This window comes from Serinus canaria, chromosome 19, assembly GCF_022539315.1.
Source record: "Serinus canaria isolate serCan28SL12 chromosome 19, serCan2020, whole genome shotgun sequence".
In the NCBI taxonomy this organism is placed as follows: Eukaryota; Metazoa; Chordata; class Aves; order Passeriformes; family Fringillidae; genus Serinus; species Serinus canaria.
Window position 1 is genome coordinate 1805601 of NC_066332.1, and position 26024 is coordinate 1831624.

General features: G+C 42.5%; 1 protein-coding gene across 5 annotated transcripts in view; it reads right to left on the reverse strand.

Annotated features, from left to right (window-relative positions):
• USP32 (ubiquitin specific peptidase 32) overlaps nt 1-26024 on the reverse strand; it is a 63168-nt gene that overhangs the window by 15348 nt on the left and 21796 nt on the right. For 2 of the 5 annotated variants that reach the window (XM_030231937.2, XM_050981764.1), the window contains exons 3-16: nt 24934-25039; nt 24308-24426; nt 21257-21416; nt 13947-14078; nt 12587-12694; nt 11718-11833; nt 10860-10922; nt 9307-9390; nt 6867-6928; nt 6654-6756; nt 5189-5381; nt 3579-3754; nt 2743-2883; nt 966-1083 (exon numbers count right to left, since the gene is read on the reverse strand). In XM_030231937.2, coding sequence (XP_030087797.1) covers nt 966-1083; nt 2743-2883; nt 3579-3754; nt 5189-5381; nt 6654-6756; nt 6867-6928; nt 9307-9390; nt 10860-10922; nt 11718-11833; nt 12587-12694; nt 13947-14078; nt 21257-21416; nt 24308-24426; nt 24934-25039 — 1681 coding nt within the window. Of the gene's footprint in view, nt 1-923; nt 1084-2742; nt 2884-3578; nt 3755-5188; nt 5382-6653; nt 6757-6866; nt 6929-9306; nt 9391-10859; nt 10923-11717; nt 11834-12586; nt 12695-13946; nt 14079-21256; nt 21417-24307; nt 24427-24933; nt 25040-26024 lie in introns of all 5 variants that reach the window. The other 3 variants (XM_030231940.2, XM_050981763.1, XM_050981765.1) reach the window with 2 other exon arrangements.

Genomic DNA, 26024 nt, shown 5'->3' on the forward strand with positions numbered 1-26024 from the left:
GGCAGAGGCAGTTTGTGCAGCACAGCTCGATGGCACAGGCAGCTGCTGACTGCACAGAGGGCTGAGATCCTCCCAGAGCAGTGACAAACTGAGACCTGCACCAGGGCTCCTCCCACATCCTGACACTGGCAAGGCTCAAGGACTGAGTTGGCAGCAGTCAGGTGAGCCCATTTTTGGCCAGGTTACTGTGGATGCAAATGTGTGTCCAAGTGGGAGTGCAGGGCTTCCTTCAGCCTCTTGTGCGAGGCAAACTGGGAACTGGGGACAAATCCTGCAACACCTCAGCTGAAATGTGAAGCCACAAGCTAAAGATTACTCTTGTACAATCTTTTGGTGAGCATTAGCACCACAATAATGGCAAATAGATTTTAGCTGGGTGTTTATACTTTGTATTTAATTGTCTTTTTAACTACATCAAATAATAGTCTTCATATTCCATTCACTTCATCGCTCTCTAAAGAGCATTAAATAATTCTGGGCATCAAAGCCCAGCTGCCCAAGTAACTCAGAAGCAGCTGGCTGAGCATTAATTGAATTTATGGTGCCACTGCACTATCAGAGAGGCACAGAGGCACCTATTCCATGGCTACAGCAATCACTCCCAAAATGGGAATGCCCAGCTCTGGCTCTCCTGATCGGTTCAGCTTCTGCAGTGCTCATTTCTCACCCCCAGCTCACCCATAAACATGGCAATCAACAGATTGCCCTGCAAATGCTCCCTGCTGCCTCTTCCCTGGAGGAGAGGGCAGGGGAAGGCCCTGCAAGTGTTCCCTGGAGGAGAGGGCAGGGCAGCCCTGGCTGCTCCCGAGTGCGCCGCAGGGCGATCGAGCTGGAGCACAAGCACAGCACAGGAAGCTCCCCCAGCCTGGGCTGGCCCAGAAACTGCACAGGGGATGGTGGTTCTTGCTGCATTCTTAAGTTACCTCTGGGCAAATGCTGAGGGAACATTCTGAGGCTCATCATACCCATATTGACCCAGACGTTGGACTGCTGGGTGCGCGTGGCCGGCTGCTGCCGCAGGAACAGCAGGTACCGAGGGAACAGCTCCAGCTCTGGCACGTTGGTCTTGCTGTTCTTGATCACCTGCAGAACATGTGAGCAACATTTCAGAGACTCACCTTGCAAGTGTGGAGGGAATAGCAAAAGGAACAGGAGTGATTCGATCATTAAAAAGTGATTAAATTATTAAAAAGCCAAACTCTTTAATGAGGAGACAAAAAATTCGAATTTCTCGTGGGGTTTTAGGCAAATATCCCCAGGAATGACAATTTCCTGATTCCTAAGCACTTTTTGGAGCTCATTAGCTGCAGGTTGTCAAAAGCAAACACCTTATTTAGTGCAGCATCACTCTCTGCACCACACCATGGAAAGAATATTTTTCTAACTCCTGGAATATATGTGAATCCACAATGAACCTCATTAATTCCACTCAGTGTATAATACTTCCACATGAAAGTTTCACAGCTGTTGAAAGAACTGACAAATGCAGGATAAGACATTTGGTTTGAACTCTGTGAAGCACAGGATTGACTTAAAGCCCTCATATTGTACAAACAGGCTGCAACCTACTTTTGTTGCATTTTCTGCATCGACAGCAAAAGCTGAAATTACCCCAAAACATATTTTGCAGCTTTTCATCCACCATTTCTACAAAGATTTTGCCACTTAGATCTGTCCAAATATACAGCCAGAAATGGAAGGAATCTTCAGTCTTTTTGTGACCACGTGAAGCAGAAGAAAACGGCTCAAGCTGTGAGAAGGAAGGTACCACACTCAAGTGCCACAGCATTCAACTTCAGCTACAACAAAAACAATGGTGATGACATTTTCTGAGGGGAAAAAAGCACATTACTTTGTGTATAAAGTGATGTGGCCTTTTCTGGATCATGAAAGGTGTTTGTTTCCATGGAGAATGTGTGGGAGGAGGTAAGAAGCCAGTGATTTTTCCCTGTAAAATAATTGTCTGCACTAGAGCCAACAGACCAAATTGTCAAAAATATAGAGATAATCCTCTCCCATCTGTGACACTGAATGTTTGTGACATCAACCACCAAAAATCTATTGCTACCAGCACAAAAACCCCCTCAAATCCTTTTTTAAGTGCATCTCCTACAAGGGACTACCTGACACAGAACAAAGCAACCACTCTGTGGAATAAATACGCTCAAGAGAAATTGAAGAAAAAGTTCCCAACAATTCCAAGAGAGCAGATTCCTGCAGCTCCAGCTCCCAGGTGCTCCTGAGCAGCCATTCTGACAGAGAAGAGTCCTGGCCCCACCTACTGCCAGCTGCTTTGAGCTCTCCCCCAAACCCTGCACACGCTGTTTGTGATGCTGAACCTGAAGGAGCAATTGTTGCCTTCCCCCCACCTGATGAAATTGTCAGAGAGAAGGAACAGGTTTTCAGAGTGCAGGTGTCCCACTTTTCATTCTATAGCTTTTTAACTCTAGCTCAGCCTTCAAGATGAGACTTTTGATGCCAAGCCTTTTAAACTGACCTCAGGCTTAGTTTTGTGTGCTTCAGCAAACAGCAGCAGCTGGGCAGCACCTCTGCCCTGCTGCCAGAGCCCTGGGATTGTGCTGCAAACCTCCTGCTAAACAGCACAATTTTCCATCCAGGGCCAGCCTGGAGGCTGCTTTCTCCCAGTTTGCTCTTCCAGACACAGGATGAAGTGGGAGATGACTGTAAGAAGTTACCTTGGACAAATCTGCTTGTTAAAAAGTGTCTAAAATCACAACTCACCGGCCTGGGCAAGGACAGGTTTGCTCCATACCAGTGGTAAAGTGCTCTCCAAACTGGCTCTGGCACCATCACATAGTCCTTCCCTTCCACCAGCTGTGGGGATCTCTTCAACCTTCCACCCTCCATGGTTAATGATGCAGCCTTCAAAAAAAAGGAGCTTTTGTCACATCTCAAGGGGAGAAATGAGTACATGGCCCCAGTGATTTTAGTTCATGAACACTGAACACTCTTTAATTATTAAAAGGCTTCTAAGTAACAATTAGCAGCTGCTTTTCACACAGAGATGGTAGTTAAATGTATCAGTAATTAACGTTCAAGTCTCAGTATTTACTGGTTCTCTAAAAGCTTGTGCAGTATAAATTTCATGTGTTTTGTTTCTTGTGTCACCTACTCCAACATCTCTGGGTAGAAAATCCCATCTCTGCTCAGCACTGATGCTGCTGCTCTGGGTTTGATGTTCTATTGCACCCACACTGCACAAACCATCAGCTTTGTTTTACTGGATTGTTATGCAGCAGGAATAAATTCATATTGAGATGGAAATGCTGAAGTGTTGGATTATCAAAGTATTTTACATTGAATGCTGCAAGCTGTCTTTTCAGAAATGCCTGTCCAACTGGAAGAATAGTTTGAATGTTTCTTTTCTCACAAAACACAAGAGTAGCTGTAGAAGCAGAAGACAATTTTTGCCTCTTAGAATAAGAGGAAGAAACCTCAATTTTGCTGTGTGACAGAGCAGCATTGATTCAGAATTAAGCTGAAAAAAACCAACAGAAAAAAGCTGTGATAAAAGAGAGCTAAAATGTGCTTTTCCTCTATGCCTTGGGTGCCTTTACCTTGACTGGCTCCTGGGTCACCAGGGGCTGGTTATCAATAGCTCCTGGTTTCTGGGGGTTCAGCTGGAGCAGAGCATTCCCACTGGACCCCAGGAAACACTGGTTGTTATTGTCTGAAGTGTTGTGCTGCCTTGCAAAGCTCACCTCAGAGCCTGGGGTGCCAGGGTACAGAGTATCTGAGCACAAAGCAGGAGAAAAACCAGAAATAATTAGAAATAATTCACTTCCTGATCCCATAAACCACAAAGGAATGAGTTACACTCTTGGATCCTTGTTTTAAAAAATATCAACTTTGCTGCCCTTCCTCCTGCAGTGAAACATGCAACTCCTCCACCTCCAGAGGGATAAATCCGGTGTCTCTCAGAAAGGGATTTATATTCTATATTATATTTGATATATTTTACATCATGACCACACAATCACAGCTCTGAAACAGCCTAACCAGCTTTGCATGAGCAAATGTGGTGAGCATTTTGTTATCTGGATGTTTGAATATCCAACTCCTAAAAAACTCACATGCAGAACTGAAGACAGATCCAATAATGCCTTGGTTTATTTTTCCCTGAAACCCAAATGGTTTTATTCTTATGGAAGCTACTTTGGTCATGCAGAACTAAATGGAAATTTCAATTAAAATAGAAATAAAATTAAAGATCCTTTGTCTCTCTGCCCTTTGTGTCCCCTGACCCCTATAACCAAAAACATCACAGTAATTTACTTCATTTCAACTGAAATTATGATTTTAAAATACCAGCTGCAACCTTCAGCTGCCTTACAAGAAAAAAAATCTTCAATTCTCACAAGAACTCCTTGAAAATCAGGAGTAAAATCTCTTCTTTCACAAAGATGGCTCTCAGGATCTGCACAAACTCATTCCAATTTCAATCACATGCCCTGTAAAACTACAACTGTGCTTTTCCTCGTGGTTTTTTGCTGTTTCTGCCCCTTTTTGCTGTCACTGCATGGCAGAGTACAGGATCAATCAGCTTAAAACAACAATGTGAAAGTGGGGGGGAAAAAAATCCACTCAGAAAATAAACCATAGGACAAAAAAATACCTTGAAAAGAATTCTGGAAATGAATCCCAGCATAACAGATGAACTGCTGTTAAACAAGACTTTGTGTTTGGCCACCACAGACTAAAAAATCCTAAAAAACCCTTAAAAAACCCCTTTAAAAACCCTAAAAAACCCTAAAAAAACCCTAAAAAAAACCCTAAAAAAAACCCTAAAAAAAACCCTAAAAAAAACCCTAAAAAACCCTAAAAACCCTAAAAAAAGCCTAAAAAACCCCTTAAAAACCCTAAAAAAACCCTAAAAAACCCCTAAAAAACCCTAAAAAAACCCTAAAAAAACCCTAAAAAACCCTAAAAAAATCCTAAAAACCCTAAAAAAAACCTAAAAAAACCCTAAAAATTCCTAAAAAATCCTAAAAACACCCTAAAAAACACCCTAAAAAACACCCTAAAAAGTCATAAAAACATCCTAATAAAGCCCTAACCCGGCCTGCAATCCAAGGTGTGCTATGTCTCTGGCTGGAGGGGTCCATGCAGTGTGCAGTTTTCCCAAAAGCTGTTCCACATTAAACCTCCAAGGAAATAAGATGCTTACTGCTGCTGGTGGACTCTGAGGCTTCTGAGGCAGTGGAAATATTATCTGAAAACTTTTCTTCTGGAGCACTGGAGTCATTAAGACCTCCCATTTTGTCTTCTCCCTGTTCTGGGGTATTGGCTGCAGCAGCTGCCAGGGGATTCTTACCTCCACTCAAGACAGATGAAGGCTCTATCACAACTGGGTTTGCATCCTAGGGGTGGGAAGGAACACAAAAGTTAATTATGAGCCAAGATCAAAGATGTGTCTGTCAAACCAGCCACCAAAAATTCACAGTTCTGTGACTGCTTTTGCACATCACAAGATTTGCTGATGGAAAAATGCCTTCTACATGTACAAACAGAAAATATCAGCTGAAATCCACTTTAAAATTGTTAAAATAATCAAATAAACCCTCCTGCACAGAGTCAGAATTCCAAAATTATTTCCCCTACCTAGATACATAAAAATATACCTGGTTTAAACAGCTGTAATTACAGGCTGTAAATATTTAGAGACTTGGAAGAAGTTCATTTGGTTACATGAGAGCAGCAAGCACAACAACAAAAAGCACTTTTTCCCTCAGACCTGCAGCATTTCCCAGAAATTCTGGTGGTTTTTGATTCTTGCTTGAGCAGTGCAGTGAGTGCTGGCCTGGTGCCATCATGCAAAGGATGAGGGATGAGATCCTGAGCACATCTGAGCACTCACACCAGGGCAAGGATCCAATTACCTGGCATTCCTGGCATTCCTACCCTCTTTGGCCAATTCATTGTGCACAAAGAACGATGGTCTTTACCAGGTTATTAATGCACACATTGCAGTTTTCAGCTCTTGGTTTTTGTAAAACAAATCAAGTACTTATATGATTCCTTCTGAGGGCATAAAAACTCTTTTGAGAGGTTTATTTCACTTGTTTAGCCTGCAAATAATCTTTATCTCCAATTACATTTTATTAACTGTTCTGTATTTTGTACAATTCAGTGGTGCTTTAGCTTAAATATTTTAATAAAAGGTATTGAAGAGCACCCTGTATCTAAAAAGTTTTAGTAGGGCTTCTTGGATTGGGTATTAGGCTATTTTTTGTCATTGCTTCTAAAGCAAATTATAGCAATCTCCTCCTTTGTCCAGAAAATTCAGAGTGGCCCAAGCCAAGTCAAACCCAAAGTGGGCAGCTTTACTATCAGATGGATCAGAAAATGTGAAATAAATGCTCCTGTGAGCATGGTTTTTATTCAAAAATAATCTTAAGATGAAGGAATGATGAAAGAGATGAGAATGTAATGAAATTACAGAGCAAAGCTCCCCACATAACAGTGATTCAGCAGAACAATTATTTTCCACCAAGAGACAGGAGATGCTCAATTCTGACCATTATTGGTTCAGCAGCCATTTCCTCCACACTGATTTTCCCATGAACACATTCAGAAAGACAAGCAATCACTTCTTCAGTATAGATTATTATAATTATTATTATTTTACTCACATATTTGACATATTCTTTCCACTGGTGCCACCAGGGCATAGCAATGAGAAACCAGTTGTGCCCTGGCTGGAGGCCATACCTGCTCTCTCTTTCCAACCAGCCTCTGCACAGAGAGAATGGGAATTTTTAGCTCAACCAGGGAATTTCCAGATCTTTTGAAAATACTCAAAGGTGGATCTGAAGTGCATTTAAGCTTCTGAGCAGAGCACACACCTAATAATCTGTCCTTCCTCCTCTGGGGTGGCAGGTCGCAGTCCTAGAACGATGTGACACACCTGGAAAAAGAAAGAAATTCTGATTAACAGGCAAATAAAAGCAAATAAATGACTCAGATGAGACTTTTCATCATGTTATAATGGAGCAAGATTACTTAAAATTGAATAAATCACTGATGAAAAAGTCTTTTGAGCTGTGAGATGCCCAACTTGTTCCCACAGTTAAGAGAAAGGCACCAAGAAAGTCAAATGGCCCCAGACAAATGCTGAGGTGAAGAGAACAGCAGTTCTCATCCTTTTCAGGCTGTGGCAGATCCCAGCACTGCAGTGGATCACACACACAAATTAGGGAGTCTGGGAGTGCTGGGGAGAGGGAATGAGGAACTGGGAGAGTGCAAGTGGTTGGAAGAGGATGAACTAAAAGTTCAAAAGGAATTGAAAGGGAAGAAAGGGGGAATGATGGTTCTAGATGGGATTGAAAGGGAAACAAGAACTGCAGAGGCTGAGGGAGAACTTCAAAGCAGAGGAACCAACCCAAACCCCAGCCAGAAGCACTCTGCAAAGTGCAGGGAAATTTGGATCCACCTCCATTCTCTGGATGGTTGCTGCTCCTTTTCTTTCTCTTTAAATTCAGTTTTGAACTGAACTCCAAGGAAAGGCCCCATCTCTGGGCAGCTGCCTGGCCTGGGAGGGGTTTCATTCCCAGTACAAACCAGTGTCAGGTTCACCCCTTTCCCAGTAGGGCTGGACAGGAGAGGAGGGAAGGGCTCCTCAGGGAGCTGCCAGGGAGAGCAGGGGCAGCTCTGGACCCTCCCAGATGGTTTTGCTGCTCCCCCCATGATTTACAGCCTTCTCCCTAGGTCTCTTTTGAGGCCATCAATTTGTATCTCAGCTGGAGATTTCTAATCACTGCTAAGATGTTTTATTTAAATTTATATTACAGTGAGAGAGACCATTTCACATTCTGAATGAAACAAAGGCCATTAGCCAGGGGGGAGCAACAGATTTTCCAGCACACCCAACACAGCTGGGCCTGGTGTTTCTTTTTAAATTTGTGTAGCTAAAATGAGATTCTTCTGATAAACCAAGCCCTCTGCAAACAAACCCATTTGTTGACAAGCTTTCCACTCAGAATATTTGGCTTTTCTGTCTGCAGATGAGGCATATGACACCTCAAATAAATGCCCAGATAAATCAATGGCAGACTCTGCCCTGTGCTTTACGTGATAAAGTTATCAAAAAAAAAAAAAATTGAAATTAAAATCTAAAATGAAAACACAGCAGCTATGCCAGGAGAAAAAAAAAACATTGTAAATGAGACTTCCAATGAGCAATGTGCAACATTGGTGATGTGTAATCAGCATTAGGACAGATTTATTACATCTTCATTCATTCTTTGTCAAGATTGCAGGGATATTTGTTAGTTCATCAATATTTAGTTATGAGGGGATTTTTGATGCCAGACAGGCCAAAACTAAAGACAGCCCTTCTGGAGAAGGTTGCAACTTCAGCAAACTTGATGTAATTAGAGATAAAATGAATTTGAAGAACTTTCTGGGGTTATTCTTCCCAGCTGTGGTGTAGCTGGTGGCCTCAGGATGCTCTCACTCAGTCACCCTGAAGCTCTTTGGAAAGTATTCAAAATGCAATTTATAAAGTAGTCACAGGTCAATTATTATTATTATTATTATTATTATTATTATTATTATTATTATTATTATTATTATTATTATTATTATTATTATTATTATTATTATTATTACTATTACTATTCTTCAAACTCCAAGTATCAAGCTCAAAGGAAAACAGGTAAGGAACAAACTGCAGTGGATGAAAATACTCTTTAGGGTTATTTTCTGCACAAAGTGAGCCAGAGCTAAAATGTGGCTTTCAAGGATTTAGAGAAATCCAATTCAAGCTCAATTAAAACCCAATTCAGCACACACTTAATCCTCAGCTTCTGCAAGTGAGCAGTGGTAGGATATCCCAGCTTTCCAGGACTGCCTCATTAAGGAAGCAATGAGAGGCACCTTAGAGGGCCTTAACAGAAAATGGAAAGGGAAACTGGCTGTAAAATGAAAAAGGAAAGAATTCGAGACTTTTTTTTCTCATTCCCTGGGTTACTTTCTTGGCAAAGATTTGCCACAAAAATCATTTCAAGCACAGCCTTTGTCTAATGGAAAACATAATTGCTGATGCACTGGAAATTTCATTTTCTGAGCAGTGCACCAGGCTGTGTTGAGCAGAGGAGGCTTTGGGCATTCCAAGCACTGCAAGAACAAGAAGCAAAGAGAGAATCCCCCTGGCCAGGCAGCCCAGAGCTGCAGAGCCACATCCCCTCCTGTGCACACACATGCTGATGCTGCACTTCGTGCCCATGCAGAAAGCTCAGCAGTTAATTACTGTAAATTACAACCTTGGATTTCCCCTGAACACACCTGAAAAAGCAGATTTAAAAATTCATTGGCAAGAGCACTCTTCACACTCCATATCTGGTAATCCTCCAGAGTGAGGTGTCCAAGCTGTGAGGGAGGAGAAGGAAAGGGAAGGAAAAACCATCAAAACATGAACCTGGTTCTGGGAAAATGCTCATTACCTGTCTGATACAAAGCAGGACAAAACCAGGGAATTGATTAAAATTGGCATCTACCACTATTTAAATAAAATTTGATCCATAACAGAGGGAGCCTAGAGAACTGAGCAGCTCAGAGTGCAGGGGTGAGCAGTGCCCAGGGTGGAACCTCTCCATCACTCCCATCCATCCCTGCACCCCTCACACCCCCACGTCCTCCTCGGAGGGAGGAAAAACCAGTCTGGGTCACCAGAGATCTCAGCTAGCAACAGAAATCCCACAAATTCCTCATCCCCTGCCAAGCCCCAGAGTGTGACACTGGCCATGGCAGGGATCTCTGATCCACTGAAGGGATCAGGCTGAGTTTTTTCTCTGGCAATAGAATTCAGAGCCAATTTGGCAGCACTGCCAGGTGCTCTGCCTCTCCTTCCAGACCATTTTCTCCAGAGTTAACCCAGGTCAAAGCTAACACATGAAAAGAGGTTAAATAATTTATGGAATTACTGCACCATCAGCTCTTTCCAGCACTACACTGATGATGCCACTAAAAAAATCCTCTGAAGAGTGAAGTCTCCTTTTTTAACTCTTTGTGCAATCAGGATTCTGTACACTTGCTTATCAACTGCCCTTTCTTTCCAGAAGCCAAACAATAAAAACCTCAAAGGATGAAACAGAGAGAAGCCACAATTTCCACTGCTTTGGCAATTAAAGAATTACAATGAAGTATTTGCCCACCACTTTGTTGAAGTACAAGCAGGCAAGACAACTATTCACACACATAATTAAGCATTTCTAGACATTCTTTATCGTTTTTCATAAATTATTTATAATTTCCAGACACTCTTCCCAATTAGTGAAGCAAAGGATGAAATAATGGAAGCAACTTCAACAATATTTTTTGTGGCTATCTCCAAATCTCCTATTTCCAAAGAGCAAGGAGGAGAATTACAGATAATTACAGATTTACACCCAGCTACATTTAAAGCACAATATAAACTACCAGGACTTTCTGCTGTGTCATGACAGATGCTTCCACAGGAGGATAAAGTGTCTTGACACAGCATAAAATATGAGATAAACTTCTGCACTCTCTCTCAAGATCAATTTTATCAGGAAACAAAGAACATTTTCCCCAAAACTGATGTTAGTTATGCACAGCAGAGCCCTGCAAACAGTGCAGGCTTCCAATGAACTTCACCTGGTTATTTTGGGTTTAGCTTCATAGATTAAAATGGCTTATAAAATTCAAACACATCCTTTCTTTCACAGAACAAGCTGGTAAATTTTAATGGAAAACTGACATTCCTTGAAAAAGATTCTTTTATTGACACATCTCTGCTCTAAAGAAAGCACTTAGTTATAAATAAACTGAAGATACTGGGGTATAAAAATGCCAAGGGAAGAAGAGCAAATTCCTACCTTGGTGTTATCATGCACATGTAAAATATCTTCCACAATTTCAGACAAACCCATGTCCAACTCCTTCAACAAAAGGATTAGAAATCAGAGTTAAAGTCTCCCAGCAGGATGTGCTCAGAATAAAAATAAAACTGTTAGAAATGCTGGAAACTCTCAGTAATTCAAACCAAGGGCTCCCAGACTAAAAATCTGTGCTTTTGTACCTTTCTTTATATGAAAGAACACACATTACAGACAGAGCTTTGGGCAGGTCAGAACACACATTTAACCCAAACCTTGGGATTTGGAGAGGTCAGAACACACATTTAACCAAACCTTGGGATTTGGAGAGGTCAGAACACACATTTAACCAAACCTTGCGATTTGGAGAGGTCAGAACACACATTTAACCAAACCTTGGGATTTGGAGAGATCAGAACACACATTTAACCCAAACCTTGGGATTTGGGAGAGGTCAGAACACACATTTAACCCAAACCTTGGGATTTGGAGAGGTCAGAACACACATTTAACCAAACCTTGGGATTTGGAGAGGTCAGAACACACATTTAACCCAACCTTGGGATTTGGAGAGGTCAGAACACACATTTAACCCAACCTTGGGATTTGGAGAGGTCAGAACACACATTTAACCAAACCTTGGGATTTGGGCAGCTCAGAACACACATTCTAACCCAGCCTTGTGCTTGGGACAGGTGACAGCTCTGCAAGGCAAGGGACAGCCCCCTGTCCCCTCCCCAGCTGAGGGGCTCAGAGGAGCCTGTACCTCAGTGACCCCCACCCAAACAAGATGCACATTCCTCCTTTGGAAGGATGGCTCAGGAAACAGAAGAGAATCAAGCCCCAGGCAGCACTCACAGGTATTTTGTCTGTCCTGTTGTCTTTCCAGACCTCTAAAAGTGCCACCACCATGTCCTTGAGCTCGGTGCGAGACAAGACCCCATCGCGGTCCACGTCAAACACCTTGAAGCAAACTGGGGGAAGAGGGAAGGACTTGGCTGTGAGAACCATTGCAGGACTCTTGCTCTTTGTTCCTTGCAGCCCCTGAGCCTGCAGAGCAGCTGATGCAGTGCTGACAGCTCTGAAGGGGGATGCAGGTGTGGAGGTGTGGAAATGGAGCAGCTGTGTGTCACCAACTCAGATCCACATCCCTGCAATGCTCTGGCTGCTGGGTTTGCTCATGGGACCATTTGTGCATCCAGAAATTTCCAGGGAATTACAGCCTGGAAGTTGCAACAATGTGGTTTTGGAGAAGTAGGGAACAAAAAGGGTTTCAAAACACAGGAACCTTGCAGGGAGCCAGCTGGGAATGGGGCAGTGAAAAGCCACAACACGCTGTTTACCACAAGACAATCAAATAGGACATTTGTTTTCTACTAGAGATAATGAGTAGCTAAGTGTTTGCACTTTCTATATTGAGATACACACTTCTGCCTCAAAATGCAGAACACTGAAAAAATAACTTCTGAAATGTAGTTTTCCCCAGTTAGATAATTTACATGGAACTACTGATAAGCTGTAGAATACATGGAATTGGGTTTAATTAGCCTTTATAAAAGGAAAGCTTGATATTTTAAATTCCTCTTTTTTTATTTTTTGAACTTTTAAGGTCACTTTTCACAGACTTGTTCAGTGGGAAAAGAATCTTAAAAAGTAAAAACAACTAAACCTCATTGTTCAAACTGAAAAACTGCTCCCAAATTAACAGTTAAATTTTGCATACTTACACTTCTGTCTCTCTGCCAAGGGTCCCCTGCAACATGCTGAGAGCCCACAGGAAATTTCTTTAAAATCTATGTGATTGTCTCGGTTTTCATCAAAAGCATTAAACAAACCTGCAAACCACAAAAGCATCTCCTGTTACAGCACCTGAGAGAGCCACCCTGCACCTCCACCAGGGCTTCACGGGCAAGGACAAGTACAAACACTTGTCATTTATTCTCATTAAGTGTAATAAAGGTAATTAAGCACTACTAAGGCCATTTAAAGGTGAATTAGATGTCTCAGGGATGGCTGATCCAGCCAGGGGTGGGGAGGGAATCAAGAATTCGGAGCAGCCGCCTGCTCCTCACACCCTGTTTTAATGAGTGATTGAGAGTGGAGCTGGAGCTGCATGGGCAGACCTTCCCACGTGCCTGGCAGAAATTCCTCTGCAAATCACTGAACTGCACTGCAAATTTGGCCCTGAATTAAGAGCTACAGCTACCAGCCATCAAAGCATTTAAGTGTTCAAATCATTCAGCATTATTTATCCCATCACTTTTTTTTTTTTTAGCAACAATGACTCTACAAAAGGCAAAGAATGACCAGAAACCATTCAAGTTTCCCCACAGCAGCTGTGCAAGTTTAAACCACTAAGAAGATAAAAGACACTCAGGAAAAAAAAAGGATGTGGGGATACATCCCTACAGAACTGGAGATAAATTCTGATTTTTTACCATTGCAGATGACTTTCCCATTTGTTAGTTACTGCTGTCACTTATCAGTAAAGCCAACTTTTTGGTAATAATAAAATTGTCACTCCAGGACTGCAGACCAGAACAGGAGTGCAGCTGGAATGTCCCTGAATGTCCCCATGTCATGCAGCAAATGGCAATGGGACAGCTCCAGTTATTACCAGAGTGGCTCCAACTGGACAGACCAGTTTGGTTGTCAGCAGAAATAACAACCTACAAATCTCCTGAGCCTCCTGAATGAAATCTTCCTTAATTTACTTTTTAGGGAGGAGTGTTTCATTGGCTGCATGATACAACAGCTGACTCGCACACTGAGGTGCCATTTCATAGATGAAATTCCCATTTGCCAGTTTAAAAATGCTCAGTTTTCTCTCCTTCAGGCCCAGCAGTTTGTTTTGTTTCTTTACAGAATCTTGAGAAAAAATTTTAAGCAACTACAGGGCAAGTTCTACATAAAATCTGAACTGATAACAATGCAACACCTCCTCCAGCATATCCCACATTTTCCCTTTTCCCATTTTCCAGAACTCAGTGCAGTTATTCTGTCCTTGAAGGGCATTTCAGAGCAGACACTCCCAAAGGCATCACAGCTGGGAGCCAGCAGAGGCTGCTCCCTGCTCTCCCTCCATACCTTCACTCAGGGATTGATGGATTGGGGGGGACACCAAGGGGGCAAAAGTCTCCAAGTCAAAGCGTCCAGTCCGTGACTGAGCCTTCAGCAGCCAGTAGCGCTTCTCCAGGTCGATGATGTCAGACTCCTCCACTGCAGAACCAAACCAAGAGAAACCAACAAATAAACCCAAATTGCCTTCCTTGGCCACAGAACCTTCTCACCATTGAGGAGTTCACCATCAACAGCATCATCACAAGTGTGTAGAAACCCAGAAATTAACTTTTCCCGCTCTTAGAGCCTCTTCATTTCCCACCTGTTTCTGTTTGTGATTTGAACAGGCAGCTTGTATTTGCAGTGGTTTATTTTCCAAGGGTATTCAGACTTAAAATCCTCAAAAAAGACGTGAGGTAGCATTAAAAAAAAACCAAAACAACCCAGATTTTTTATGGAAAAGAATGATGCAGTACTTGGCTGCCCCTTAAAAAACTGCTATTTGAAATTTTTAACTTTTGTATACAGTAAAAAGGCTAAATTTTAATGTGGCATATAAATGTTGTATCTCAGCATTATTTCTTTCCAAATATAAAATAGTTTGCTTCACTTTATTATTTATACTATAGAATTATTTATAGTTATTTAATTCCCAGTAAACACTGGGGAATGGCCACACAAACCTACAATGCAAAGGAATTTAAAAAGGGAAAAAAACCCCAAACCTAAGAAATAAAACAAGGTGCAAGGATGGATAAAAATAGCCAGAGGAAGAACTTGTGCTTTCCTTCAAAACATTCTATACAAATGCTCTCTTTATGCTTTATCCTTGAAATTAAATATATATATATATATAAAACAAGATTAAATTTCTGCCCAACAATACTTTTAACCTTTTTACATATGCAAGTGTGTCACAACAGTGCTTGAGGTCAGTGCCAATTAATTGGTTCTCAAATAGATCTGTAATGACAAAGCTGTCTATATTAAGAAGCACTACGTGTGATCTCATTCCCAGATGGTTCTGAGCCCTTAAACCCATGCCAGTTTTCTAATAGGTTTAACTTGAGCTATTTGGCCTGGTTTAGTCCACAGAAACAATAATAATCCTGTAAGGCTTAAGAACTGAAGGGCTCCACCTAAAAAGTTGTGTCAAATTGAAATTTTATTGATTTCTTTGCCCCTTTCAGTCATTAGTGGCAGTAATTTACTTAAAATAGTGGCTTAGGTAAGCTGCAGTGAGTATGGAGTGGTTGGAGGTGCCCAGCAGGAGCATCACATGATGCACCAAAACTCACACAACCCTGCCCTCAGCAGCAGAAAGAGTGGAGAAATCTGAATCAAGTATCTGGACGTGGAGGGATGGAAGGGTTTGCATTTTCCTGTAAGGTGTTTTTAGACAGCCCAGCTGGAGAAGTGCCATCAGTGACAAATGGCCCTTTCCTGAGTGCCTTCAGAGCAGTGACAGAGGTGACAACCCCAGCCCTGCCTCCCCAGCTCCTCAGGGCATCACTGCCAGCTCCTGGGCATGCACACAGGGAGAGAAGAGCTGATCCAGAAGAAAAACTCATTTCCTTTCTCCTCTCCCTCCTTCCCAGATGGACCAACCAACCCCCTGGTCTGCTCTACCACCCCTGGCTCTTGGCTGGGCTGTAATCCCAGAGTGATTTGGGTTGGAAGGGACCTTTAAAGGTCACCCCCACCTCCTCCAGGGACACCTTCCACTGGAGCAGGCTGCTCCATCCAGCCTGGCCTGGGCTTTCCAGGGATGAGGAATCCACCACCTCATCACAAAAACTTTCTGCCTCACATCTGCTCTGAGTTTAAACCCATTTCCCCATGTCCCATCACCCACTGGAAGTCTGCCCCAATGCATGAGCAAGCAGCAATCCAAACTTATGAAGGAATATTATTCCCCTAGAAATCAAGAAAGAGGAATTGAGGAATTATTTCTTTAAAGCTCAGCACACAGAAATATCAGAGATGTGAGGAGAATCCCAGGGCTCTTCCCCTTCCCCAACAATGGGAGAGGGGAGCTTGTGCTGCCAGTTACAGGAATTCCACTTCCACATTACTGCTCTCATTAGCAAACACAAAAGATTATTTATGTTCTCTTGTGCATGACCATGTAAATCACTTTGCTTCCTTTTAATCCACCTCTGTAAGTAGGAAGAATAACAAATGTGTGAGCTGCACTTCATTCTTCAAGTGATGCAACACAGAATATTCAAAAGCCAGCAGGAAGCTCCAATTGTCCTCACTGAAGAGTAAATCTGCAGAACCCTTTCCCTGGCAGGTGCAATGTTTATCTTTAGTAATTAAGAGCTGCAGAAATGTTAAATTTTGCCAGAGAACCTCGCTCAAATACCTGCAGTAGAAGTTAGGTGTATTCTGATTTTTTTTTGTACTTCACAGATGTTTCTACAGTGGTGCCTCCATTGTTTTGTTATTTCAGCTCAAAAAAGAAAGATTATCACAAAGCATCTTGGCTGTGTTTGTGTTCACATCAACTGACATCATGGTCACTCAAAGACAGCGAATTTTCAAATAATCACCTTTAAAAGAACAGCTGCTAAGTGTTGGCACAAGTGTTACATTTTGATTCCAGCCCAAATGCCCTGACTTTCTGCACAAGCACTTTAGAAAGTAAAACCATGCAGTAAATAACATTCTCAGCACTGATTAGCCTTCCACAAATCAGGTTAACCAGGAGTAAAAATGTGACAAAAGAACATTTCTCACTGACAGCTACAACAAACTGCAGCCCAGTGCAGCAGCAGTGAATAAAGGGAGCAGCATTTCCTGGATGCAGCACAGGGAGCTGCAGCTGCAGCTGAGCAGCAGCTGTTGCATAATTTGATTTCTCCAGACTAAGTTTTCCCATAATCTTGTAAATCAGTCTCAGGATATGCAGTGCACCATCTATTCCTCCATGAGTGCAAGCTCAAAGAAACCTCTGGCAGTTGATTCTGCACATAATCATATTTGTTACTGAACTTCAGTGAGGCATGGGAAAGGCACACCACACTCCATACCCAAACACATCAGGGTGCACGACAAAACACCACATTCCACTGAGGTTTGGTGCAGATAAAAGATTTTATCTTTTCAAAATACATACTTTTTCCTTAATGTCTGTTCAAATCACATCAAACTGCAAACTGGGCTTACACTCAGATTACTTAGAAGGGTGTATTTTATATACACAATATAGGCCAAAACCTCAGGACACACAGGCTTTCTAGGCCAAGTAATGATTCATTTAGGGAATTAAATACATGATATTATTTCAGGTCACATGGACATGATGCACCTGAGAAATTTAAGCAGTTTACTACCACATGCTGATTGATGTCTCCCTCATCACCTGCCCATTAGAAATATGAAAAGCTTGCAGATCTGCACAACTATGAATACTTTTTTTGGTTGAATTCTCTAAGAATTAGACCAATATAATCAGAGGGATAATAAGTAGAACTGAAACACACTCCTCTTCTTGTAAAGGAAGAACAAATAAATATTGTCAATCAAAATAACATCTAAAACTGTAAAACTACTAAAAATAAATTAATTTAGAACGTTGATCAACAGGCAGGTGCATGGCAGTGACAAACACTAAACCCCCAGGTTACATCTTAGTGCCATTCCTCTAAAATATTCCATAGATACCAAGCCAGGAATAATCTTCTACCTTAGAAAACAAAATTAAAAGCATGTTTTCATTTCAGCCACTGCTTATTACAATTCTTTCTAGGACCAGAATTCACCAAGCATTGCAGCACATGACAGAAGTTCAATATTTACCCACCTATGGGTACAATCCTCTCTGGCTGACAGCAGCAGAAACATACCATATTCCCACCATTTTACCAGGACTTGGGCTGCTCCCTGCTCACCAGGACGTGCTCCAGGCAGCCCCCAGCCCCTGCTGCCAGGGAGGGAGCCCAGCCTGACACCAAACACGGCTTCTCACTGAAAACTCTCCTTTGTGCCTTTCAAATTAACCCCCAGAAGACTCTGGGACTGAGAGCTGCTTTGCAAGACATAAAATAGCCTGGAACTAAGAGGATAACAAGTGGCAAAATACAGATTAAGTGACACCGAGGCTTTTACTTATTGGCCTGGGCTGCTGTCAGACTTTCATCTTTGTGCTCTTCCTGATTAAAAACAAACCCACAGGGAAGGGGAAGCTAAACCTCAGCCAAGAGAGGTCCCTGTGTGTGTCAGGCATGGCCACCCAGCAGAATCAGGGTGAGCAGTGCCTCAAGGTGGGAGCAGGGGGGTGTCAGGAGCTCCTCTCCCAGCACAGGGCAGCACAGAATGGAACCAGCCCTCCAGAGCAGCTTCCACAGAGCCCAAATCTCCAGCACTGCCTTCCACACCTGCCTGCTGTGGAGTGGGTGCCCAGGATTTAGCAGCCAGCCTTTCAATGCCAGCAAAAGGAAGGGATCCCCTGACTGCACTTGGCTTTCAGGCTCCCCCAGAGTTGACAATCCCAGCTTGGATTTTGGGCTGTTTCCAAAAGTGCCTCTCCCATTTCAGCCACCCTGCCTGCCCAGCCAGGGCTCCTCTCGTATTTACTGGACTAAACAGTGATAAATGAATATTCTAAAATGGAATTCTTTGTGCTGATTGCAGTTATAAGTGCCCCTGGGAGGGTGAGAGCTCTCAGAAAGAACTGGGTGAATTTCTCTGACATCACAGGAGTCTCCCCCATTCAAAGGGGAATTTGGATGTTATCTAATCAGAACTCAGTGACACAAGAACTGGGTGACAAAGAAGTACAAATTAAACATTCTGTCAGCTCAAAACCAGCAACCTGATGAACAGAATTATTTTTCCCATGGAAAAGGGCTGGAAACCTGAGTGTCTAAGCCCATTGCATGACACTGAGTCACACCAAAATGACACATAGAAAAGGCAACCAGCACCTATGCTGCAGCAGAAAAAACATTTCCAGCTAAATGAAGGAAATCAGTGAGGTGTCCCCTGAGTCAGTGTGACAGAAATGTGGGATTTGCAGGCTCCACCACAGTGCTGTTCAATGTGATGGCTTCAAAAAAATATAAATTAAATGAATTTAAATGCATATGATCATACAAGAGAACTGAGAAAATCCAAACTACTGCTGCTTGGTCACTCCTCAGGTATAAGACAAATCCATACCCCTGAAACTGCTTTTTTAGGAACAAAGGCCACTTATTTTGGCAGCTTTCAAATAAAATTATTCACATTTCTGATTTAAGTGAAACGGAACAAAATTTGATTAAAAGCAGCAAGTGTGTGCAACTTCCTATAACTTTAAAATTTCATTTCTAATTATGTGTTGAGAAATGTAATTAAAGTCATCTGCACACCAAAAACAAATGCTATTTACAAATGAAAAATTAGTATTCCTTTGTTTCCCTGATAGCCTGGCTCATTAAGCAAATTTAAATGGAGCCACTGATGCCTTGCATGAAATGGGGGCTGTTCCTAAATCAAAGGGAGAAACTTGCCCTGCTTTTATCACTGCCATTTTTTATGGCTCTGACACATTTCCCCAGAAGTTGGATGGGAAGCAGAGTGTGAGGTAAGGCTGGGGAGGGGGTCTGGGGCTTGTGCCAGGAGATGCAGCAGGACTGAGAAATTCCTGATTGCACCAGGGAGTGGCACAAATTACTTTGCATTTTATAACAGAACAAAGTGGAAACCTTTCCCTCTCTCTCTGTATTGTGGTGTCTGCCTCAGTTTACCAAACATGATCTCGCTTCCTGGTCCTTCCAAAGGCAACCATTCTCCCAGGAAAAACACTAAGAACGAGCCTCCAACAGCTCTCAGTGTTTTACACATTCAGCTGTGTTAAAAATAGTTCTGTACTGAATTTCTTACTCCTTGGAGTGACCTGATTAGGCTGAAATTACTTCCAAGTGCTCAAGCACTTACATTTTCCTTGGTTTTGCATCTGTTGGATGAGATTCCTACACTGTCGTAAATCACAAGGGAATTCAGTAAAATTTCATTTTATCTAGAGGTCCAAACATAACTGTCACATGAACTTCCCAATTCTGTGGACAATAAGCACATCACCTCCATGTATTTCTGGAATTCACTGAAAAGCTCAATCCCAGCTCTGACATGATGGTACCAGTGACAGGGATATCAAAACCAGAACTGAGAACAACCACAAATATTAAATAAAATCTATTAAAACAGTAGCTGTTACATTTAAATGATTTTTTAAATTCCACATCTGAGTTTCAGTATAAACAAACTTTCTGTGAAAAGCCCAGTAAAAACTGTTCTGAAAGTTTCCATTTCAGAGCATAAAAAAGAGCAGATCTCAGTTTGACACAGGTCAAGATCTTTCCCAGGGCTGAACTCCAGAGCACTCAGAGGGTTGGGGTTTTTTTCACATTCCTCTTTCTCTACCTTGTCTGTGAGACCTCAGAATATTCGGTGGTTTTCTGTAACCTCAGTGTCTCCTTTCAGCCTTTCATGTAATGCAAATAAATTACCTGTTCATAAACTCCTGACTTCATTATGCATTTTCACTTCAGATGGTCAGAAAAGAGTTTGAATGCCCATATTTAAAACCGAGAGGATAAGAAGGGTGTGTTGCTTTATTCAAGTCACTCACCCATGAGAGGATTAAATGCCCCACTGGCACCTGTGAGGAAAATCCACGAGAGCACATCAAAATCCCTGAGACCTCCACAACCAACTCCCTCGTGCCAGGGCTCCTCAGGGATGGAATGCATGCCTGCATTACACTGCTACATCAAGTGTTATTTATCAGCCTTTTGGTTTTGGATTTAATTTAAAAAGCAGCTGTTCCTTCTTTTACATTAGCACAGACATAAGGAGGCACTTCTTCTCTGGAGACAATTCCTGAGGATGCTTCTCTTTAGTTAATTCTACCACATGCCAGGAATATTATTTATTTTACTGGAGAAGCAAATTAAGAGGTAACACTTATTTTTGAAACAAATATTATTTTCTCAACTCTCTCAGTAGTTTTACAACCCACTATAAAGACCAAAAATAAACCCAGTATTACCAGCCAGCCACTTCAGAAGACACTTTTTTTTTTTTTTTAGCTTGCTTGGTAGCAAACTTCTCTAGAAGTGTTGTAGCCTCAGCATTATTATCTCTTAAAAATAACAACCCAGTGTCCTTGCACACAACATTTTACATCCCAGCACAGGCAGCAGAGAAGAGATGAGCTCAGAGAAGGAATTTCTCTCGCTGAACCCAGCGTGGCGGAGCAGGGAGACTCAATGAACAACAACTCTGCCTGTGAACTCTGACAGGGCTTTTTTTATGAGATGTGCAGGACAAGAAGCACCTTTACTCACAGTGTGTGACTCCAGCCAGGGTCTGGTAGAAGGTTGGGGTGTCACTGTCATCAGTGAGGGTCACGTAGACCCCTCCTGAGAGCAGCCACCGCGAGAAGGTGAAAGCGTCTTTGTTGTGCAGCAGCCAAACCCTGAACTTCTCATAGTTCACCTTCTCACCCTGCAAGAAAAACCAGAAAATGGGAGCTGTTTTTCTCACTGCCAGTAAACAGGAACCATCCAGCTGTTTGAACAAAAAATGGGGACAATCTCCTAGAAAAATAAGTGCTAATGTAATTTTTCTGCTTGGAGCCATGCCTGTTTTTCCCTTTCCTTTTGAAACAGCAATGGGAGGGAAATTAACTTTAAGTTCTCTCTGCATTTCAGCCACCTACTCAATGTGGCCTTTGGAAACTCATTTACTCTGAACCTCAGGTGAAAGGGATGAAAAGAAAAATGGTTACTTGCAATTCAGAAGAGCAGAGGTTATTTTGATGAATTTAAATGTATTATTATAGATACCAGCTCTGCTGCACCAAAAACCAGGTGCTATAAAATCACAAAATCATAAACATTCTGTTCTATCTGTGCAGGTATACAGACAACACAGAAAAATCAGATTTGGGAATAACTGATGCTGGGATTAATTACTGCAGGAACATGTGGACTTTTTTGCCTCTACTGACCAAAATCCACACTGGAGCATAAAAGTGAACATGACATTCCCAGGATCTCCTCACTCCCTGTCTCCTGGAGCTCCCTGCTCAGGAACACATTAAAACTAGACATTGACAGAATTCCAGTGCTGTTTAAACCATTTATCTGGATCCTTGCCAAGCTGTGGCCATGAAACCATAGGGATCAGCAGACTAATTTCTACAGGACCTACAAAACTACCTCAAATCAAAGCAAACCCATTATCAGTAGACAAACTCATTATATGGAGATTCTCATCTCCAGGGGAAATAAACAGGGGTCTGCAAAGTGGAAGAGGTTTCAAGTCATTGATTATTTAAACTCCCCTCATATCACAGACCATTAAACTTCACTGAATTACATCTCTACAGAATCCAGCAATTTGCATTTGGCCACGGACTATCTGCAACTGCCAAGTGCAGAAAATTGAAAATTCACTATATTCCCTTTGCCAGGCTGCTCCAATCTCTCATCACCAGCACTGCTGAAACATTTGCTTCCTATTCCCATTGCAGGGCTTGTTTCAGTTCCAGACACTCATTCTTTTTATGCCTCTGTTTCTAGACTGAAGAGTTTTATATTTTCATCCAACAAATCACAGACTGGTTTGGGTTGGAAGGGACATTAAAGCTCATCCAGTGCCACCCCTGCCATGGGCAGGGCCACCTCCCAATGTCCCAGGCTGGCCTTGGGCACTGCCAGGGATCCAGGGGCAGCCACAGCTGCTCTGGGCACCTGTGCAAGGGCCTCCCCACCCTCACTTTGATTTCTTATTCTTCCATTCCTCCAACAGTTTGGATCAAGAGAAAAGAACATTTTCTCACTCTCTGTTCCAGCCTTTCCCTCTACTTTTTGCACTGCTCTCTGTAAAGGCAGCAAGAGCTGGGTCATTAAAACTCCAATTTTCCCTGGAAGGACAGTGAAGAGGAACAGAAAAACTCTGGACAGGAGGAAGAAAGCATTTGAATCAAACAATGATGACAGCTGAATTATGGTGGAACCTGAGCAATGCAGTTATCACTGAATTTCCCCCCTGTATTTCAGAAACAAAAGGAAAGCTCAGATATATTCTAAAGCTTCTATTTCTAGCTGAGTACATGCAATAATCCTGATGAACAGAAGTGCCTATAAACATCATCCTTGAAATCAAAGGCATCCTCCAGAAGGCAGGCAGGAAGGCCCACAGCAGGAACATTAAACTTTCTCACTCTCCAGCAATGACCATGGATGATTAAGAGCCCAGTAAATCCTGCTGAGTGGGTTATTACACTATTTTCATTTTAAAACAAAAATCAATATGCAGCATTTTCTTGAACAGGAAAATGCTCTGAAGCCCAGATTGATACTCATCTTCCTGCAAGGCTTCATAAAGAATTTCTGGATTTCTTGGACAGTGTGCCATTAACTTGTAGGGTGCAATTCATCACAGCACACTGATGGGAAATTAGAAATAGGAAATGGCACTGGGGGTCAGCTCCAGAAGCTGCAGGGCAGTGGACTCAGGATTTATGGTTGCAGCCAGGACTCAGGAATGCAATCACTGCCTCCAAAGCCAACAGGACACCAGGGCCAGATCAGAGCCTGGCTCAGGCACTGCCCACAACCAGAGCTATCTCCAGCACAGAATAATAAAATCTGAAGTAATTAAGTAACCTGATAGGCACAATTAAAGCTTCCAGTCAATCTGGTCAATCCTTTTGCCAGGGGAATGTACAATGATGTCTCCATTTTGCTGGTCACAGTCATCTGATAACAACCCAAGCAAAAACCCTGAAAATTCATCAGGATCCCTGGAGTCAAACAATCATCAATGAATACAGGAAAGCACCAATGCCCTGCTGTAGAGGGGGACTTCAGCAAGCTCCAAAAAGATTACATCTCTCAAACAACTTAAAGCAGAATTAAATGTTGTAGCTCCTGGCAGGAAAATGATACAAAAGCAATAATATAAAACTATTATTTTGAAGCAAGCACTGCTGTCAGGCATTTTTAAATCCAGGGTGCAGGTTTTCTTTCTTCTCAGCTCTGTGTTCTAGATTTCTTCCCTGATTGCAATAAAATGTTCACACTAATGACTAAGTTCCCAGCAGCAATATTAGTATTTAAATTCACCTGATGAGATGATTCCCATTGGGAATTGATCTCTTTCCAAGGAGCACAGTGAATACAGGAGCAGAGCATGCCTGCACTTACACACCAAACACTGTCCCCATCAATATAAATTACATGGACTACCACAGCACAAAACCCCTGAGCTTTTACCCCATTTAAACAAGGCCAATTTGTTCCCATAGGTGCATGAGTAAGAAAAAGAAGCTGCTTCATGTAATCTTGACTTTTTTGTCACTGCAGCAGGAGGAAAGGTGCAGGACACACCTCAGAGAAGCATTTCTTGAGTGACTCTGGGACCTTCCCATCAACCACATGCAGCATCTTCTCCATCTCTTCACGGACAACATAACTCCCAGATTCATTAGAGAAGAGGCTGAAAATATCTGGGGAAATAGAAACATGTGTAAACATCCATGGCAGTGACATTTTTCAAATGCAAGGTCTATAACTGGCTGAGAATGTCAAAGGCTGTGCAACAGCTACAGGACTAAAACCTTGGGTTGATCCAAGTTCAATACAGGTCCACAAGGTTTAGGTCAAGACCTTCCTTTTCTTTTACCATTGTAATCAAAAGGAAAATGAGATTAACAGAGAAGACAAAACAACAGAAGTCAGTAGGCAGATGCTTTCTATTTTTTTTGAAAAATATCAATGCCATTCTCCTTCCTCTGCCCACACACAGAGACCATCAGGCTTTCTGTAGGATCCCAACACTGATATTCATGATGACTTGGCAAATATTTCATTTTGATGAATATAGAAAACAAAAGTGCACTTAATTTCCAAAAATACAGCTAAAAATGCTTCCAAAAATCCCATCTTCACTGTAAAATGGTCACATTTTACACTCCCAGCCCACTGTCTCGTTGTTACTAAGTTACATCACTTACATTTTGTTTTCTCCTCCTCTCTGCCTCTTGTGAGTAGAACTAATCCAACGATCAAGTTATTGAAGTGCAGCCCTTTGGATATTCCTCCAAATGAACAGTAGATAACCTAGAAGAATGAAATAGAGAAGTTAACCAGAACCAGGGCAAACACAGATGCCAGAAGCAAAACCAGCAGCTTACACTGAGGCTCCATCTGATGTGGTTTTTAGGGTAATCACATTCAGCTAAAGACACTTCAATTATTAATTGTGTTGCCCTTCTGTAGCTCTTGTGGTACTGAACAGCCTTTACTTAGTGAAACACAGGTACAGCAATATAGAAACTCCACATTAGAACCCTCCAGTGAAGACACTTCCCACTTGCTCGTGTTGGTGTTTCCCCAAATTTCTTCATCAGGGCTGAAATCTGCCCCAGGCTGGGCTCTGATAATCCCCAGGGCATCAAGGGGATGCAGCAGGAATCCCCAAGGCAGGCTGGCAGCAGAGAGGGGAACACCAGAGCCCTGTGAGTCACTGCAGCACCACAGGGTGCTTTCCACTGCAAGCCAGGACTGGGAGTGCCCAAACAAAACCAGTCCTGGGCTTGGCAAGGCTGGACCTGGCCAAGCCACCCAGTGCTGTGGTGGCAGGAAGGTGACAAGGGAACACCTGACACAGAGTGGCTACTCCAGATTTACTGCTGCTCCTGCAGCCTGGCTGCAGACACCTCAGCAGTGCTGTGCCACCTGCAGAAACCCTCTCCTTGTCTGTCTGTCTGTCTGTCCATCCATCCCTCTGGAGTACTAAAATCTGTCTGCAGGCACGGTGATGTCGATCCAAGCACAGCAGGATCTCATTGCCCACAGAACACCCTGACCCTCACTCCCACCCCACCCTGAGACTCAGCATTACCCAAACATTTCCATCTCCACAGGGCTCAGATCAGCCCCTTCTGCTGCTCAACTTTAATCCATGCACAAATGCTTGAAGGGCTGAATTATTAAAACTGAATTTGTGCTTTATTTGGACACAACAATTGTAGAGGCTTCAAGGCAGAGATTTGAATTCCACACTTTTTATGTCTAATCCTTCTGTCTTCACCAAATGCCTTCA